Genomic DNA, 17,976 nt, shown 5'->3' on the forward strand with positions numbered 1-17,976 from the left:
ACTCCGTTCCCATCTCAGGTACCTCACTCCTTCCATCCCACTCCGTTCCCTTCTCAGGTACCTCACTCCTTCCATCCCACTCCGTTCCCTTCTCAGGTACCTCACTGCTTCCATCCCCCTCTGTTACCTTCTCAGGTACCTCACTGCTTCCATCCCACTCCGTTCCCTTCTCAGGTACCTCACTGCTTCCATCCCCCTCTGTTACCTTCTCAGATACCTCACTCCTTCCATCCCCCTCCGTTCCCTTCTCAGGTACCTCACTCCTTCCATCCCCCTCTGTTACCTTCTCAGATACCTCACTCCTTCCATCCCACTCCGTTCCCATCTCAGGTACCTCACTCCTTCCATCCCACTCCGTTCCCTTCTCAGGTACCTCACTCCTTCCATCCCACTCCGTTCCCTTCTCGGGTACCTCACTCCTTCCATCCCCCTCTGTTACCTTCTCAGGTACCTCACTGCTTCCATCCCACTCCGTTCCCTTCTCAGGTACCTCACTGCTTCCATCCCCCTCTGTTCCCATCTCAGGTACCTCACTGCTTCCATCCCACTCCGTTCCCATCTCAGGTACCTCACTCCTTCCATCCCACTCCGTTCCCTTCTCAGGTACCTCACTGCTTCCATCCCACTCCGTTCCCATCTCAGGTACCTCACTGCTTCCATCCCACTCCGTTCCCTTCTCAGGTACCTCACTGCTTCCATCCCACTCCGTTCCCTTCTCAGGTACCTCACTCCTTCCATCCCCCTCTGTTCCCATCTCAGGTACCTCACTGCTTCCATCCCACTCCGTTCCCTTCTCAGGTACCTCACTGCTTCCATCCCACTCCGTTCCCTTCTCAGGTGCCTCACTGCTTCCATCCCCCTCTGTTCCCATCTCAGGTACCTCACTGCTTCCATCCCACTCCGTTCCCATCTCAGGTACCTCACTGCTTCCATCCCCCTCTGTTCCCATCTCAGGTACCTCACTCCTTCCATCCCACTCCATTCCCATCTCAGGTACCTCACTGCTTCCATCCCACTCCGTTCCCTTCTCAGGTACCTCACTCCTTCCATCCCACTCCGTTCCCTTCTCAGGTACCTCACTGCTTCCATCCCCCTCCGTTCCCATCTCAGGTACCTCACTGCTTCCATCCCCCTCTCTTACCTTCTCAGGTACCTCACTCCTTCCATCCCACTCCGTTCCCTTCTCAGGTACCTCACTCCTTCCATCCCCCTCTGTTCCCTTCTCAGGTACCTCACTCCTTCCATCCCACTCCGTTCCCATCTCAGGTACCTCACTGCTTCCATCCCCCTCTCTTACCTTCTCAGGTACCTCACTCCTTCCATCCCACTCCGTTCCCTTCTCAGGTACCTCACTCCTTCCATCCCACTCCGTTCCCTTCTCAGGTACCTCACTCCTTCCATCCCCCTCCGTTCCCTTCTCAGGTACCTCACTGCTTCCATCCCCCTCCGTTCCCATCTCAGGTACCTCACTGCTTCCATCCCACTCCGTTCCCATCTCAGGTACCTCACTGCTTCCATCCCACTCCGTTCCCTTCTCAGGTACCTCACTCCTTCCATCCCCCTCTGTTCCCATCTCAGGTACCTCACTCCTTCCATCCCACTCCGTTCCCTTCTCAGGTACCTCACTGCTTCCATCCCACTCCGTTCCCATCTCAGGTACCTCACTGCTTCCATCCCACTCCGTTCCCATCTCAGGTACCTCACTCCTTCCATCCCACTCCGTTCCCTTCTCAGGTACCTCACTGCTTCCATCCCCCTCTGTTCCCTTCTCAGGTACCTCACTCCTTCCATCCCACTCCGTTCCCTTCTCAGGTACCTCACTGCTTCCATCCCCCTCCGTTCCCTTCTCAGGTACCTCACTCCTTCCATCCCACTCTGTTCCCTTTCCTGGTACCTCACTCCTTCCATCCCACTCCGTTCCCTTCTCAGGTACCTCACTCCTTCCATCCCACTCCGTTCCCTTCTCAGGTACCTCACTCCTTCCATCCCCCTCTGTTCCCATCTCAGGTACCTCACTCCTTCCATCCCCCTCTGTTCCCTTCTCAGGTACCTCACTGCTTCCATCCCACTCCGTTCCCTTCTCAGGTACCTCACTCCTTCCATCCCACTCCGTTCCCTTCTCAGGTACCTCACTCCTTCCATCCCCCTCTGTTCCCATCTCAGGTACCTCACTCCTTCCATCCCACTCCGTTCCCTTCTCAGGTACCTCACTCCTTCCATCCCCCTCCGTTCCCATCTCAGGTACCTCACTGCTTCCATCCCACTCCGTTCCCTTCTCAGGTACCTCACTGCTTCCATCCCACTCCGTTCCCTTCTCAGGTACCTCACTCCTTCCATCCCCCTCTGTTCCCATCTCAGGTACCTCACTCCTTCCATCCCACTCCGTTCCCTTCTCAGGTACCTCACTCCTTCCATCCCCCTCTGTTCCCATGTCAGGTACCTCACTGCTTCCATCCCCCTCTGTTCCCTTCTCAGGTACCTCACTGCTTCCATCCCCCTCTGTTCCCTTCTCAGGTACCTCACTGCTTCCATCCCCCTCTGTTCCCATCTCAGGTACCTCACTCCTTCCATCCCACTCCGTTCCCTTCTCGGGTACCTCACTGCTTCCATCCCACTCCGTTCCCTTTCCTGGTACCTCACTCCTTCCATCCCCCTCTGTTGCCATCTCAGGTACCTCACTCCTTCCATCCCCCTCTGTTCCCTCCTCAGGTACCTCACTGCTTCCATCCCCCTCCGTTCCCATCTCAGGTACCTCACTGCTTCCATCCCACTCCGTTCCCTTCTCAGGTACCTCACTCCTTCCATCCCCCTCCGTTCCCTTCTCAGGTACCTCACTCCTTCCATCCCACTCCGTTCCCTTCTCAGGTACCTCACTGCTTCCATCCCACTCTGTTCCCTTCTCAGGTACCTCACTCCTTCCATCCCCCTCCGTTCCCATCTCAGGTACCTCACTGCTTCCATCCCACTCCGTTCCCTTCTCAGGTACCTCACTGCTTCCATCCCACTCTGTTCCCTTCTCAGGTACCTCACTGCTTCCATCCCACTCCGTTCCCTTCTCAGGTACCTCACTGCTTCCATCCCACTCCGTTCCCTTCTCAGGTACCTCACTCCTTCCATCCCACTCCGTTCCCTTCTCGGGTACCTCACTGCTTCCATCCCACTCCGTTCCCTTTCCTGGTACCTCACTCCTTCCATCCCCCTCTGTTGCCATCTCAGGTACCTCACTCCTTCCATCCCCCTCTGTTCCCTCCTCAGGTACCTCACTGCTTCCATCCCCCTCTGTTCCCTTCTCAGGTACCTCACTCCTTCCATCCCCCTCTGTTCCCTCCTCAGGTACCTCACTGCTTCCATCCCACTCTGTTCCCTTCTCAGGTACCTCACTGCTTCCATCCCACTCCGTTCCCTTCTCAGGTACCTCACTGCTTCCTTCCCACTCCGTTCCCTTCTCAGGTACCTCACTCCTTCCATCCCACTCCGTTCCCATCTCAGGTACCTCACTGCTTCCATCCCACTCCGTTCCCTTCTCAGGTACCTCACTCCTTCTGCCCCACTCCTCCCCTGTGGGAAGAGCCCCTGGCTGGCACTGGGTGCTCAACCTTGTCTGGAACAGTGTTGCCAGCAGGAACATTTCCCACCAGGGCTAAAGCAAGGATGTAAAGCAGTGAGGATTCCCCTAAATTAATAAGGATCACGCAGAGCTGAAGGTCCAAAACACACCATAATATGTGCTCCATCCATCCCAATCCATGCTCCTCACACATTGCTCCTTTGGCACTGCCTCCACAGCTTGAGCCATATTCACAAGGTACAGCAAATCCACACTAAAGATCTGGCCATCCCTGCTGGCCAGCGTGTTTTAACTCCAGAGCAACACCTGGGAAAGGAGGGATTTGCCTGGGAGTGCCCCCTGTCCTGCCCGTGTGTGCCCCTCAGCGCTGTGCTGAGCTGTCCTTGCCAGGGGTGACAGCCACACGCAGCCAGCACCTTCTGTCCCTCTGGCTTTCCCCATCCTCGCTGAACCCGTGCTTTAGGGCGTTTGGAACCTTTAGAGGGAGGCAGCTCTGACTATGAGCATTCCAGCAGACCATTGGAAAACCCCAAACTGCTTTCTATCACCTCTTCCTGGCAGCTTCCAGCATTCCCGTGCTGCCATTAAGCAGGAAAGAGGTGGGACTTTTGTCCCTGCCCCATCTGGCACCACCAGGGCTCCTGCAGTAGGAATGTGTGCACGGTGCTGAGGTCTGGCAGATGCTGTTGCCTCTCTCAGACATAAATCCTGGGCACCGTGGAAGTTGGAGAGAGACTCTGAGAGAGCACGTGTGCCTGGGAGCAGAGCTGGAGTAAATCATGCAGCTGAACAGCAGCTTCGGGTGTGATCCATCCTCGGGCACAGGGAGCTCTCCCTGTGCTTTTTGGGCTTTCCTTGAGGGGTGGCTGGCTGTGACCAGCCCAGGGCTCAGCTGGGCACACACAGAGATGTTGTACCGGGGTGGTGACCTGTGGGGTGGCTGTCCTGGTGCTGCATGCCTCAAAGGCTATGGCAGCTATCCCAAACCTGGGCTCTGCAGCCTCGAGAGAGCCCGAATGTTAGAATAATCCCAGAATCCCATAATGGTTTGTCTTGGAAAGGGCCTTAAAGCTCATCCCATTCCACCCCCTGCCATGGGCAGGAGCACCTTCCATTGTTCCAGGTGACTCCAAGCCCCAATGTCCAGCCTGGCCTTGGGCACTGCCAGGGATCCGGGGGCAGCCCCAGCTGCTCTGGGCACCCTGTGCCAGGGCCTCGGCAGCCTCCCAGGGAACAATTCCTTCCCAGTATCCCATCCAGCCCTGCCCTCTGGCAGTGGGAAGCCATTAAGGGACCCCACTTGCCTTTGGGGACTCTGGAGCTGTGAGTCCCAGCCCACCAGAGCTGGGGCACAGCAATGCCCAGAGGAGCCCTTTCAGCATCTCGGGTGGTGGGAAGTCGTGTTCCCAGCTGGCAGACGACCGAGCTGGGTTTGTCACTCCTTGGGGACAACCGCAGAGAATGAGGGCATGGATATGTCAGCACAAGGCAAACCAGCAGCTCTCAGAAAGCACTGCAGTGTCCCCTCCACACCCCCACTCCCAAACTGTGATTCTTACCTACTTGTGTGACTCATGTAATTTCTCTGCCTTATTTTAGTGCTTAATGTTAGGAAATTTGGCTTCCTAGTGGCGAGAGTGACATCCTCAGCTCACATAAACCCGTGTTATGTCAAGACAGACACGTCAACACAAACCAGTTAAGAAGGCAGCCTGTCATCCCTGTGACTTCCCAAGGAGATGAGTGTGGAAGGTCCCTGCTGTCGGTGTCGTGTGTCCTGTGCCACCCTTGGAGCAGCTCTGAACCGACAGACATCCCCAGGACCTCCCTGCCCTGGGCTGAGCCCCAGCCTGGGCAGCAGGAAAGGGGGTTCTGCCCCTGTGCCCCTGTGCTCAGGTGAGATCCCACCTGCAGAGCTGCCCCAGGCCTGGGCCCAGCACAGGGAAGATGTGGAGCTGCTGGAGAGAGCCCAGAGGAGGCACCAGGATGGTCAGAGGGATGGAGCAGCTCTGCTGGGAGGAAAGGCTGCGAGAGCTGGGATTGTTCAGCCTGGAGAGGAGAAGCTCTGGGGTGACCTCAGTGTGGCCTTGCAGGGCCTGAAGGAGCTGACAAGAAGGATGGAGAGAGACTTTGGATAAGGGTCTGGAGGGACAGGACCCAGGGAATGGCTTCCCACTGCCAGAGGACAGGGCTGGATGGGATATTGGGCAGGAATTGTTCCCTGGGAGGGTGGGCAGGCCCTGGCACAGGGTGCCCAGAGCAGCTGGGGCTGCCCCTGGATCCCTGGCAGTGCCCAAGGCCAGGCTGGACATTGGGGCTTGGAGCAGCCTGGGACAGTGGAAGGTGTCCCTGCCCTGGCAGGGGAGGCACTGGATGGGCTTTAAGGACCCTTCAGCCCAAGCCAGTGTGTGATTCTGTGATGCTGTGACACACATCTACGGCATCTATAGACAATCCTTTCCTTCCTCTCCCTGTGTACAGACCAAGCCCTTCCCCGTGCTGCCGCTCTCTGGGACAGCTCGGAGCTCCCCTGCGCACATCCTCCCTGCCCAAGCACTGGGGTTTGACTCATGCTGGCTGCTGGACATGGGCCAGGGCCTGAACTCCATCATGTCACAACTTATGCATGTCTTTAGGCTTTAATCCTTCACATTCCACAACACATTCCTGATGACTTGGAGGCCACAGCCCTTATTGATCCATCCCTTCCCTACAGCAGCAGCATATGGCACGTTTCCATGGCAATAGGTCCCCCTGAAGGGGCTTCCTTCCATCCTTCCTCCCTTCCCTCCCTCACTTTATTGGTGTTTTTCATTATTAAATCATCAGAGATAAATGCACACAGGAGAAGGGTCAATGTCTGGATCAATGGGCAGCAAACAAAGAGGAACTTTTCCATATTCATACAAGCAGGAGATTTCAGGAGATCAAACAACGCAGAATTGCCAGGCCCTGAGCACGGCAGCTCATGCATAATATATTCTGGGAACTCTGCAATCAATACACATCCAGCACCTTGGAGACCCCTGGGATTCGGCTGCAGGTGGGCAGGGAGAGGGGAATCCACAAACTTTTATGTAGGGTGGGGCACGAAGAGGTGGGTAACTCTGTGCCATCGGTGCAGCTGTGCCTCAAGGCTACCAACAGAACGTGCTGCTGACCTCTCTACCCCTGCAGGGTGTGCGCTGGGAGCTTCCTTCTGCTGGGGTTTGGTGAGACCTGCCTCGTGGGTGAGGAGGGAACCTTCCCTCAGCAGGGACCCCACAGTGGTCTGACCTTCCGTGGGGACAGGAGTCCTCCAGACATGGAGCTGATGGTGGCTGCACAGCCTGGCTTCCCTTCCTGAGGAATCCTGTAAGCCTCCTGGTGAACCTGCACCATTCCAGCTTCACACGGTGTCTCCAGCCCCTGCTGCAGTGAATTCCCACTGCAGGACAATTTATATCCGTGCTCACCCCAGTGGTGCTGCGAGAGCCACAATAAATTGCCTGGGTTCAGGCTCCTTTGGGCCTTCAGACAGGGAGGGGATAAGCTTTCCTAGCACTAGCACCATAAAAATTTCACTGCTCCTGCGGCTTGTTGCAGGGGAATTCTCCACGAGATATTAATAGCTGTGTCCAAGCAAGTGAGAAAATATTAATAATGCTGCTTTAGTCGGAAATGGGATGTGTGCTCTATTGGCCTCCATGCTCCAAATTTAGAGCCGGAACAAACCAAGTCTCTTGTGGCTATCTCTGGTTCTGTGAGAGAATTGAAATCTTGTTTATTTTTACCTTTCTGGGAAGATTGGGTTCTAAGTATAGATTTAAGACAGGCTTTAATTCAGACAGGCTGGTGTCTGCAGGCAGGAAGGCAGCAGGAGCTGAGGATGGTGGGCATTGACTCCATGGGGCCGAATCCCCCGGGACGTTCCCGAGCCTCGTGCCGGGGGTGTGGTTCAGCGTGACTGGGAACCAAAGTGCAGGAGCAGCTTGGTTTGGGTGCTGCGGTTCATCTGCAGAGCAGGACTGGGAGTAGGTGTTCATCAAAGGGCAGCCTGAACACAAACCCCTGGGAAATGCTCAGCCAGGTCCTGGATTAGCACTGTACGGATTGGATGGAGCCTCATTATCCCGGGACAGATGCAAGGCAGGCAGCAGCGCTCCAGCCTCCAGGAGCCTCTCTGCAAACGTGGTTTGCTCCATCCTTGAAACTGAGCTGAGCAGGTGAGTTCACTCACCCCTGCAGGATCCCGAGCGGGCGACGGCCCCGGCTCGCAGTTGGAGTGCTGCTGTCCTGGCCATGGCACTTCCAGCCCCTCTCACCTCCCAGCCCGAGTGGGAGTGCCCACATGTCTGAGCAGGGCTGGCAGCATCCCTTGCACGGGCTTTTCACGTGCTTCACGTGGGTGTGCTTCGTGAGTGGCACGCTGGAGCACAGAGATAATGCACGCTGCTGCTGCGTTTCTGAGGCAGGAAAGCAGCAAACACAACGAAGAGGTTCCGGCAAAGTCGCAGAAGGTCAGGACTGTCTGTCTTGGCTGATTCACAAAGCCTCTTTCAAACTGAGATGGAGGCAGGGAAGTGTCTGTGTCTCGGTGACTGGAATTTCTGTGAAGGACAGTCACCAGCAGCTTCTTGGGGGCTCCTCTGGCAACTCCCCTGGGCAGTGCTGGGTGTCCCACATGTGGCTTGTCCTCCCTCCCTGCAGAGCCCACACCAGAGGAACGTGTTGCCAGCTCTCCTGAGGTAGCAGCTGATGAAAAATAGCAACTGAGCACTGAGCACGGAGCTGTTCCCTCGTTCAGGCAAACCCACTCTTCGGTGGATTGCCTTTGACATGAGCTCTGCTGTCCTCGTCCTCAGTTCTTCAGAATTCTCCAGCAAAAATCGCTGTCTCATGGATTCATAGAATGGTTTGGGTTAGAAAGGGCCTTGAAGCTCATCCAGTGCCTCCCCTGCCATGGACAGGGGCATCTTCCACTGTCCCAGGGTGCTCCAAGCCCAGTGTCCAACCTGGCCTTGGGCACTGCCAGGGATCCAGGGGCAGCCCCAGCTGCTCTGGGCACCCTGTGCCAGGGCCTGCCCACCCTCCCAGGGAACAATTCCTTCCCAGTATCCCATCCAGCCCTGCCCTCTGGCAGTGGGAAGCCATTCCCTGGGTCCTGTCCCTCCATGCCTTGTCCCCAGTCCCTCTCCAGCTCTCCTGGAGCCCCTTTAGGCCCTGCCAGGGGCTCTGAGCTCTCCCTGGAGCCTTCTCCTCTCCAGCTGAGCACCCCCAGCTCTCCCAGCCTGGCTCCAGAGCAGAGGGGCTCCAGCCCTGGAGCAGCTCCGGGGCCTCCTCTGGGCTCTCTCCAGCAGCTCCAGGTCCTCCCTGTGCTGGCCCCAGGGCTGGGGCAGCTCTGCAGGTGGGCTCCCACCTGAGCACAGGAGCACAGGGGCACAGGGGCAGAACCCCCCCTTTCCTGCTGCCCAGGCTGGGGCTCAGCCCAGGGCGGGGGGGGATTCAGGGCTGGGCCATTTCCAGCTCTCACCCCCCAGCACTGCCAGGTCCCTTTTTCCCAGGGCTGCCCTCGATCCATCCATCCCAGCCTGGACTGATCCTGGTGCCTGCCCCAGCCCAGGGGCAGCACCAGCACTTGGCCTTCTTGGCTTTCCCGAGGCTCACACAGAGCCACCTCTCCAGCCTGGCCAGCCCCCCGGGTGTGCCCCGGGTGTCCCTCTCTCCAGGGGGCCTGGCAGCAGTGGCTGCAGAGCAGAGGGGCAGCAAGCCCAGCTACCTCAGACTGATGGAGTGCCCTGTGTTGTGTGACTTACAGAAAGGGCATCATTCACAGCGTACCCGCTTCTAATTGCTGAAATCCATCAGTGCCTCAAACGTGGTGTTTGCAAATTGCCAGCTATTACTGCTGGAATAAAAATACCTCCAAGTAACGTGTATATTTATATTTTTGCAATAGAAAAGAGAAGGAATTTCCCCTTGGCTGCTACTGATAAAATTATAGATTGTAACATGACTGGAAAGCTCTCCTGAGTCGAGACAACCACCTTTGCTGGGTGCTACTTCTACCTCAGAATGAGTTTCTTTAATGTTTAGTATCTCATAGTCTATCTGCAATATAGGATGATAATACCTTCCTAATTATATCTGCTGGGATTTAATTAATGTTTGGACATTACTTTGAAAAATGTAGGGTGTTGATTATTGTTTAATAATGTAGTGTTAGATTTAAAAATTAATGATAGAGAAGCAATGGAAATGCTTCCTTGCTTGGACTGCAAATGCTATCTCCAGGTATTACATAAGCAATAGCTTCCTTCATTTTCCACTTACCAAAATCCATGTAATTATATTTTAAGGTAATAATATGAGCATATGTTCTGAACTTGAAACATGGTTTGGAATTGGGCGCCACTCGGAGGAGATTAGGTGAGCAATTATGTAGATTGAAGATAATCTAAGTCAAAGGCTAAGTGCAGACCTTGGAGAATATTTTTCCTCGGGTAACACTGCCAGCTGAATTCCATGGGAATTCTGTCAGGGACAGCACGGGAGCTTTAAGGAATCCAGATGCCAAGCGCTGCCGGGCCCACACCTCCTTTGTGCTGGGAGCTGTCCCCATCACGCACCTGCCTGTGTAAGCATTCCAACCCATCACTGCCTCACAGGCCTCGTGCTGCTGGCAGGGCAGGGAATTCCATGGGGAATCCCATCCCATCCCACCCCACTGACCCCGGAGCCAGCTGAGCCCCGCGGCGCCCAAAGGCAAGGAGCGTTCCCTGCTGTCCCCCGGAGGAGCTGCCGGAGCATCCCTGGGGGTGCTGTGGGTGCAGCCCTGTCCCGGCCAGCTGGGTCCCCGCTGTTGGTTTTCCATGCCTGGCAGTGCCGCTGGGTTTGGTGCCCCCGAGTCCAGGAGCCGCCGGGAGCCAGCGAGGCTGCAGGAGATGCGGGCACCCAGGGGATTCTGGAGGAGGCTGGGCCCAGCAGGCTGCTCTGCTGTCAGAATGCATGGCTAATTAGCAGTGCTCCCAGGAGCTTTAGTCAGCATGGCAGAGGAGAGCGAGTATTTGCATAGACCGGTCAGAAGGAATTAAAATTGTTTGTCTTTTCCTTCAGCCGGGTCCTTTCCCATTACACCGCACTCAGAACGTTTTTGTAACTCGTTTGACTCTTTTTCACGGCAGAGAGGTTTCCAAGTGCACAGGTATTTGAGTAAACTCCCTATAAATAAATGAATTCTTCCCACAAGGGAAATACTGTTTAAGTGTCCTTTAGTGTGTTTAGGAGCGGTGAATCGCCGTGTTCTCCCCTTATCTCTGGGACAGAGCAACGTCTGTAACTCCAGCAGAAGCAGCCTGCTGCTGTCTGGGAGAAGCCATGCTTCCAGAGGCAGGGAAGGATCTCCTCCTGCTTTTGCTCCTGCTCTCTCTGGGAATGGCTCTTCCTGGAGTAAACTTAGCTCCCGCTGTGGCTCCGGCCACCCCGAGCTCCGCTAACGCTCTTTCCAAAAGGTGATTGCTATTTCCAGCCCCTGCACTCCCGGGAATTGCGGCTCTCCTGCTGCCCGCCCGGCCGCTGCTGAGCACGGCAGTGCCTCATCCGGCCCGCGGTCCAGGGCGAGCCCACACAAGGGCAGCTTCCCATCAGCTCCAAGGGAATTAGGAGCCGTTCCTCCGCACCGGGCAGGGGACGGAGATTCCGTGCGGCACTCAGTAGGTGGCACTCTGTTTCTGGAGTCAGCACCGAGCCTCGGGACAGCAGCTGGGCTTGGTTTGGGCTTGGCTGGAACGAGCTGTGCTCGTTCAAGAGCCGTTCTGGGGAGGTCAGCAGGGCTGGCCGCGGGCTGGGAGCTCAGTCCCACTGCTGGGCAGAATCTCCCGGCTCCTGGCACTGCCGGGCAGGTGCGTTTTTATTTGTGCTTCGCTTTGAGGCAGCGCCTCGCTGCAGACCAGAGCTGGCTGCCTTTCAGCAGGAGCAAAAAACCCCAAAAAGCTTTGTTAATTTAGAGGTGAGGCTGCTCCAGTCCCTTTTGTCTGGACCGTGCAAGCGCTAGGGAGCCAGAGCAGAAGTTCAGGAGCCACAAATGCGCAGGGTTGGGGTGCTGTTGTGACGCAGTGGTGCTGCTGGGCCTCTCACCTCTGGGATTCACTGCTGTCTCTCCAATTCCTCACAATCCTTCCTGAGCTCATGCACTGGAATTGCCCACACTGCGCCGTGGAATGGTTTTGAGAAAGGAGATTTCATTTAATGGTAAAAAATGACTTCCAAAAGCAATATATTCCTGGCCTGCTGTCACAGTGTGCTCTAGGCAGGGTAGAAAGATGGTGCAGCGCTCCAAACCCACAAACCAATGCCTACAAAGTGTACATGCTGCCACATCCGCTGAGTGTGCTTACAGAGCGCATATTCCTGACGTGTCTGTGGCACGCTAATTCTCAGACACGTTCTGTTTAAATAATATATCAGGAATTAAGAGATCCGAGGTAGTGGTGCATGTTAAACCGAGATTTTCAGATCCAAGGAGCGTAGAGAGTAGGATGGAGTACAAAAACCAAGGGTGTTTGAACAAGACATCTGGTTTATGTAGTGCTGCCTGTTCCCTGTGCTCTGAGCTGTTCAGTTGCACTGAGTCAACTGCAATAAAACAATACATTCATATTTATTAATTTTTTATGTAGGCTTTTGGAAGCAGGAAGAGAAGTGAGAAGAAGGCAGGATATCAGAGGGAGGTGTCCGAGAGAGGCATCTCTGTCAGGCTCTTTTGCAAGCCATGTGAATGGCTTCCGATCTGGTTAGACTCAAAAATCAGATTCAGGTCTAACCCTTGCTTAGCCTCGGACTTGTGTGGACAAATCCTGCACTCTCCACTCTGCCGTGTGGCTCCTCTGTGTGCAAGGCAGGGATAATAACTCTGCCTCTCCTGGGTGCAGCAGAGCCAATTTCATCACTGTCAGCTCCGTGGAAGCCCTGGGTGAAAGGAGCAACAGAAATCCAGAAAACATGGGTTATTAATAGCTGGTGCTTGCCCTTACATACATCACATGCACCGCTGGTCATTGTGGCCAGTAATTTACAGGGAGGGAGAGGATGTTCCTCGGAGCAAACGCGGAATGACACTTGGATGGTCTCAGCCCTCTGAGGTGTTGCGGGCCCGGAGAGTCTAATTAAGTCTGAACGCACTGATGCCACCCTGAGCAGATCCCGCTTCCTATATGGGTGAAATGGAAACGTGCAGGAGCTGTGGAAACCTCAGTAGGGGAATTTGAACTCCCAGGCAGTTCTCATTGGAAAGGCGGCTGCTGGAGCTGGCGTGCAGGCCAAATGCTCGGTGGTTTCCAGCTTTTTCTGCCTCCTTCCTGGAGCCCCAAGGTTATCTCCTCCCTGACACCGTTACTAGGGGGATCAGTGGATACAGAAGCTTCCCCTCTGTGGTTTTACGTGATGGCTCCAAAGGTCAGAGCTGAGGGGCCCTGACAATAATCTGGAGTCCGCAGTGCAGCCCTGAGGAGAGCTGTGCTGTCAGGAGCACGGGGCAGTGGCGTTTAGCACTTCACCCCCTGCCCACAGCACACACCCTGCGTCTCCAGGGGCAGCTCAGGGGCAGCAGGCTGGCAGGGGAGAGCTGCAGGAGCTCAGGGCCGGGAGAGCAGGAAATGCTGGCTGCAGCATGCAGGACAGCTGACCACACTGGACAGGGAGAGGCCGGGCTAGCAGGGAGTGCTGCAGTCAGGGCATGGCATTTCACTGGCCTTGGGTGTGTGCAAAACATCTTCCTCGAGCTGGGAGAAATCCTGCCGCGGCTGGCAGTGTCCCCAGTTACCAGCGAGTGCAGAAATCACCACCCAGCCTAAAAAAGAGGCACAAAAATGCAAAGATCTCGGAAGAAAGGCATTTACCTTCCCATCTCTGCAGAGCCAGCCATGCCAGGCTCATGCCATTAATTGGAAACTTGGGCAAACTCATTTTCTTTGTGCCTATCTCCTGGTGTATTCCCCAGGGCAAATGAAAGATGGCTGGGAGGTTATTTATTTTCAGTAATAATGCACACACTGCTTCCAGACTTCCTGCTATTGTGCGATTATCCAGATTAATTGCCTGGGAAAGCTGCAGCATCATCTCAGGCCCTTATTAAGGAAGCTCACAACACAGATTTATATTAGGGCATATTGCTGGGTGCCACAGCCTTGCTCTCAGAGGCACATGGACAGACCCCACTGCTGAGTGCTGCCAGCACCCCTGTACCCGCACACCGAGGGGAGGATTCCTGGCACCCTCCCTCACGGCACCCTGAGAGCCAGGAAGAGTGAGCTGAGGACATTTTTAGAAAGCTCGTTAGGGAATAACTTTGCTTATTCTAAAATCAGTTCCCATCAGCCTCTGCTGAATGATTGTGAGAATTGCTGGGGTGCTGCTGGCCGCTGACCCTGTCTGTGCATGGGCAAGAGCTGGAATCTTAAAGATGCTTTTAGGTGCATTAAAGTGTTCTTACCAGGCAGAGAGGCTCTGGACAGAGAAGGCTTTTAGGGAATATTCTGCCCTTTTGGTTTCCCTGCTGAGAGTTTAACAAACCATGCAGTTGCCTCACTCTGGAAATCCTGTTCTGCAGCAGCTCAGCCTGCTCCAGGCTGCAGCCAAACAGCCACTAACCAAGGGACAGCCTGAGGGCCTTTAAAGCAAACCCAGCTCTCCTGAAACACCTCAGGGATTTTGGCTGGGAAGTGTTGGACACAGGAGCAGCACGTGCATGTCCTTCAGCCCAACACTTCCCCCTGATAAATCAGTGTAAGTCCGGGGTCACACCGATGCTCTCACTGCTGTTGAGGTGATTGCTCACCTCTTGTGACAAGCTGGTGATTATTGCACTGATAACTAACGGTATTGGAGTAGCTGACCCAATGTGGAGCTGGTAGAATCTTGGCAGTGGGAGCCCACAGTGCATCAGTATCCACATGGGACACATTTGGAGGGGGCTGGAGCACCACTGTGCTGGGCACGGAGGCTCCTCAGCAAGCTCTGGCACTGGGCAGGGTTTTAGTCCTCGCTCTGGGGGAGTTGTGACCACATTGCCTGATTGTGGATCTGTGGAAAGTCTTCAAAAAATCCCAAACAAATAAATGAGGGGTTCTACTCAGACTGTGTGTGCCTTCAGAGCAGAACAGCAGAACTGAGTGCTATGGTACAGTCCCACTGGGAAACACTGACCTGCCACTGAGGTAAAGATAAGCTTCTTGGAGACCGTGCTTCATGGACCAGGCATTCAGTGTTGGTGTTAGTGTCCTTAGAAATGGAATAGGTGTTTCCAGGCACGTGACTCCAAGTTTATTGATTGTTTCTGGACAACACAGGAGCAGGGAGAGCGTGGGCTAAACTCCTGGAGCCCAGGCTCGGCAGGAACCTGAGCTGAAGGCTGTAGATGAGAGCTCGGGCTCCAGCTCCATCCTGATCCCAGAGCTGTCAGTGCTGGCTGCTTCTAAAGAAGGATCAGGCAGCAGGAGCAAAGCCTGATGGTTTAACCCCCAGTGGCTTTATTGACACACAGGCTCTGGGGCCTCCCAAACCCTCGTTCTCTCCTAACCCAGCAGTCTCTGTAGTAACCACAGGTTTTTCAGTCTCTGCCCGGGCAGCTCCCAGGGAAGTGTTCAGGCGGGCATGCCCAGCCCTGGCGCAGCTCCTTTCGGAGCCCTCGAAGGCAGAGCAGGAGTGTTCCTCTGATATTAATTAGGCAATTAGCCTGTGCAGTGTGCGTGCCCAGGCAGAGCAGCAGGGCCCGGGGGATGACTGACAGCAGAGATGGATGAGTTCATCCATGCCGCTGACCCGGGCTCCCCGACCTCCTGCCCTATGGCTGATCTCACATGTCTCTGTCTCGCTGTCCAGGTTTTACTGGGATCTGACCATGCTGCTGCTGATGGTAGGGAACCTGATCATCATCCCTGTGGGCATCACCTTCTTCAAGGATGAAAACACCACCCCGTGGATTGTCTTCAACGTGGTTTCGGACACGTTCTTCCTCATCGACCTCGTCCTCAACTTCCGGACAGGCATCGTGGTGGAGGACAACACCGAGATCATCCTGGACCCGCAGAGGATCAAGATGAAGTACCTGAAGAGCTGGTTCGTGGTGGATTTTATCTCCTCCATCCCCGTGGACTACATCTTCCTGATCGTGGAGACGCGCATCGACTCTGAGGTGTACAAGACGGCGCGGGCCCTGCGCATCGTGCGCTTCACCAAGATCCTGAGCCTGCTGCGCCTGCTGCGCCTCTCCCGCCTCATCCGCTACATCCACCAGTGGGAGGAGGTGAGACAGCCCCGGGCACTGCTGCCAGCTCTGCTCTCCCACAGTGCCCGCCTTGAGTGCCCCCTCTCCTTCCTGCCGCTTGTGTCGGGGCCCTCGCGCTTTGTTGCAGCAGGTTCCCGAGGGAATTCTGCAGATTGTTGGGACGCTGCTGTGGGCTGGGGATCAGCATCCACCTGACCTGGGGAGATGCTGCGTGGGCTGGCAGGAGGGTGGGCACAGGTGGGCCCCTTGCAGGAATTGTGTAGCTGGTGAACAGAGCAATCAGCCAGACAGCGAGGGCTTGCCCTCTCCGAGCCCCCAAAGGTCCAGGAACAGCTCCGAGGGAAGGGCTGGAGACAGCTGATTCGCAGAACCTGTGGCATCTGTTTGCCATCTGCTGCTTCTCTGTGCTTATCTCTTGAATAAAGAGATAAGTGGGGGGATGTGTTAGAACCCTCCTGCTTTCTACATTCTCTGACACTGTGCTGAGGGAAAAAGGAAGGAGGAGCAATCTGTAGACAAAGGTCTGGTGAAAAGCAAGATCCCCACGGCCCCTGGAGCCTGTGCTGCTCCCAGGGGGAATTCCAGGATGCAGGGTGGGTTGTCAGCCATGATGTGGGTGAAGCCACAACCTTGCAAGTAGCTTGACAATCAGTTATTTCCTCCTGTCTCCGTGCTCTCCAAAGCAGAGAGGAAGCTCCCTGCCTCTCTCTCCATGTGTCAGGAGCATATTTTCAGGACAAGGAAAGCTGGTCAGGGCAATTTCGTCTTGGTCCCCACACTTGGTGTTGTGCTCTGGGGCAGAGCCTGCTGCAGAGCATGATCTAGTGCAGAGCGTGCTCGTCCTGGGGATGAGGAGGGGAAGCAGCCATGCAGCTCGTGGCTGGATTGCAGCGAGCTGTCGCAGCACTAATTCATGATGGGGCTGAGCCTTTCCCTCCTCCCAGCAGCCCACACTCGCAGGGAGAGCGCTGGGGCACACTTCACAAACCTCAGGCTGCACCCTTGTGGTGTTACCATTCGTGAGGGCTTCACTTGGAGCACAGCAGAGCCTTGTGGGGTCTGGGGTGACACTGGGCAAGGTGCTGGACAGGTGCTGGGGAGAGGCAGCCACAGCCCTCGGAGTTCACTGCTGCGTTCATTCGCCGCACGGCCCGGGCAGGAGTGCACGGAGAGGTGGAGATGAACGAAGCAGAGGTGTCCTTCTGGGGTGACTCGGTGAGTCAGGGGCGGAGCAGAGCACTGAGATCTCCCCGGGTGTGCTGGCCTGTCCCGTGGCTGCTTTGCTTCCCCCCATCCGAGCAGCTCAGCAAAGGCGAGGGTGGCTCGGGCTGTTGTTGGAGCAGCTCCTTCACCCAGATCCACAGGCACCCACAGCTCCCTGCTTGCTCCCCCCGCTCCTTGACTTCCCTTCCAGGCACTGCTTGAAGAGGATTGAAGTATATTTGCCGTTGATTGTACTGCATTTGTTTTAAAAAACGAAACAGAAGCAGATCAGTGTTTTTCCCTCTCCCGCTCCTCGCAGTTTGGCTGAGCAGCCATTTCCAGCGTCGGTCTCGCAGCGCAACTCCTGCATGCTGCTCCCCTGTGCTGCCATCCCAGCCCTGGGGACAGCACAGCTGGGTGCCCTGTGGGGCACAGGCTGCCCGGGTGAGGCAGTGCTGCCAGCGCCGGGCACAGATGGTGCTGGGTGCACTTGGGGACTGCAATGCAGACTCCGGCGTGCACTGCAGAGCCCAAGCACCAAACACGGCCGGCTTTGTCGAGCGGGGCTCGGCCCCAGCTGCAGTTCCTGGAGAGAGTTTGGCACTGGGAGCTGTTCCACCTTCCCCACGGGGAGGGAGGCAGGGGGAAGGGGTGATCCCTGTCAGTGGTGCAGTGCCTGCCACAAAGCAGCGGGGAGACAGGGCAGGGGAGCGCTGCTTCGTCCTTGCGTGGGAGCTGTGCTCCCTCAGCCACACTGACAGCTCTCTCTGCCTCTGAAGTGCCTGCAGATGAGCCCTGTCTGAAAGGCCACATCCATCTTTCCTCCCTGCACCCATCAGGGCTGCTCTGGGAGTGCTGAGCAGTGTTGGACCAGACTTACTCTGGGTGTGCAAGAGATTGCTGTGCACAGCTGAAGGAGGAGGAGGAGGAGGACTGTTGGGAG

General features: G+C 55.8%; 1 protein-coding gene across 1 annotated transcript in view; it reads left to right on the forward strand.

Moving 5' to 3' along the window:
• Positions 1-17,976, forward strand: part of HCN4 (hyperpolarization activated cyclic nucleotide gated potassium channel 4) — a 99,395-nt gene that overhangs the window by 18,178 nt on the left and 63,241 nt on the right. Inside the window, 1 exon segment of the mRNA XM_032123299.1 lies at positions 15,425-15,848. Within this exon segment, the coding sequence (XP_031979190.1) occupies positions 15,425-15,848 (424 nt within the window).

This window comes from Corvus moneduloides, chromosome 13, assembly GCF_009650955.1.
Source record: "Corvus moneduloides isolate bCorMon1 chromosome 13, bCorMon1.pri, whole genome shotgun sequence".
Lineage (NCBI taxonomy): Eukaryota > Metazoa > Chordata > Aves > Passeriformes > Corvidae > Corvus > Corvus moneduloides.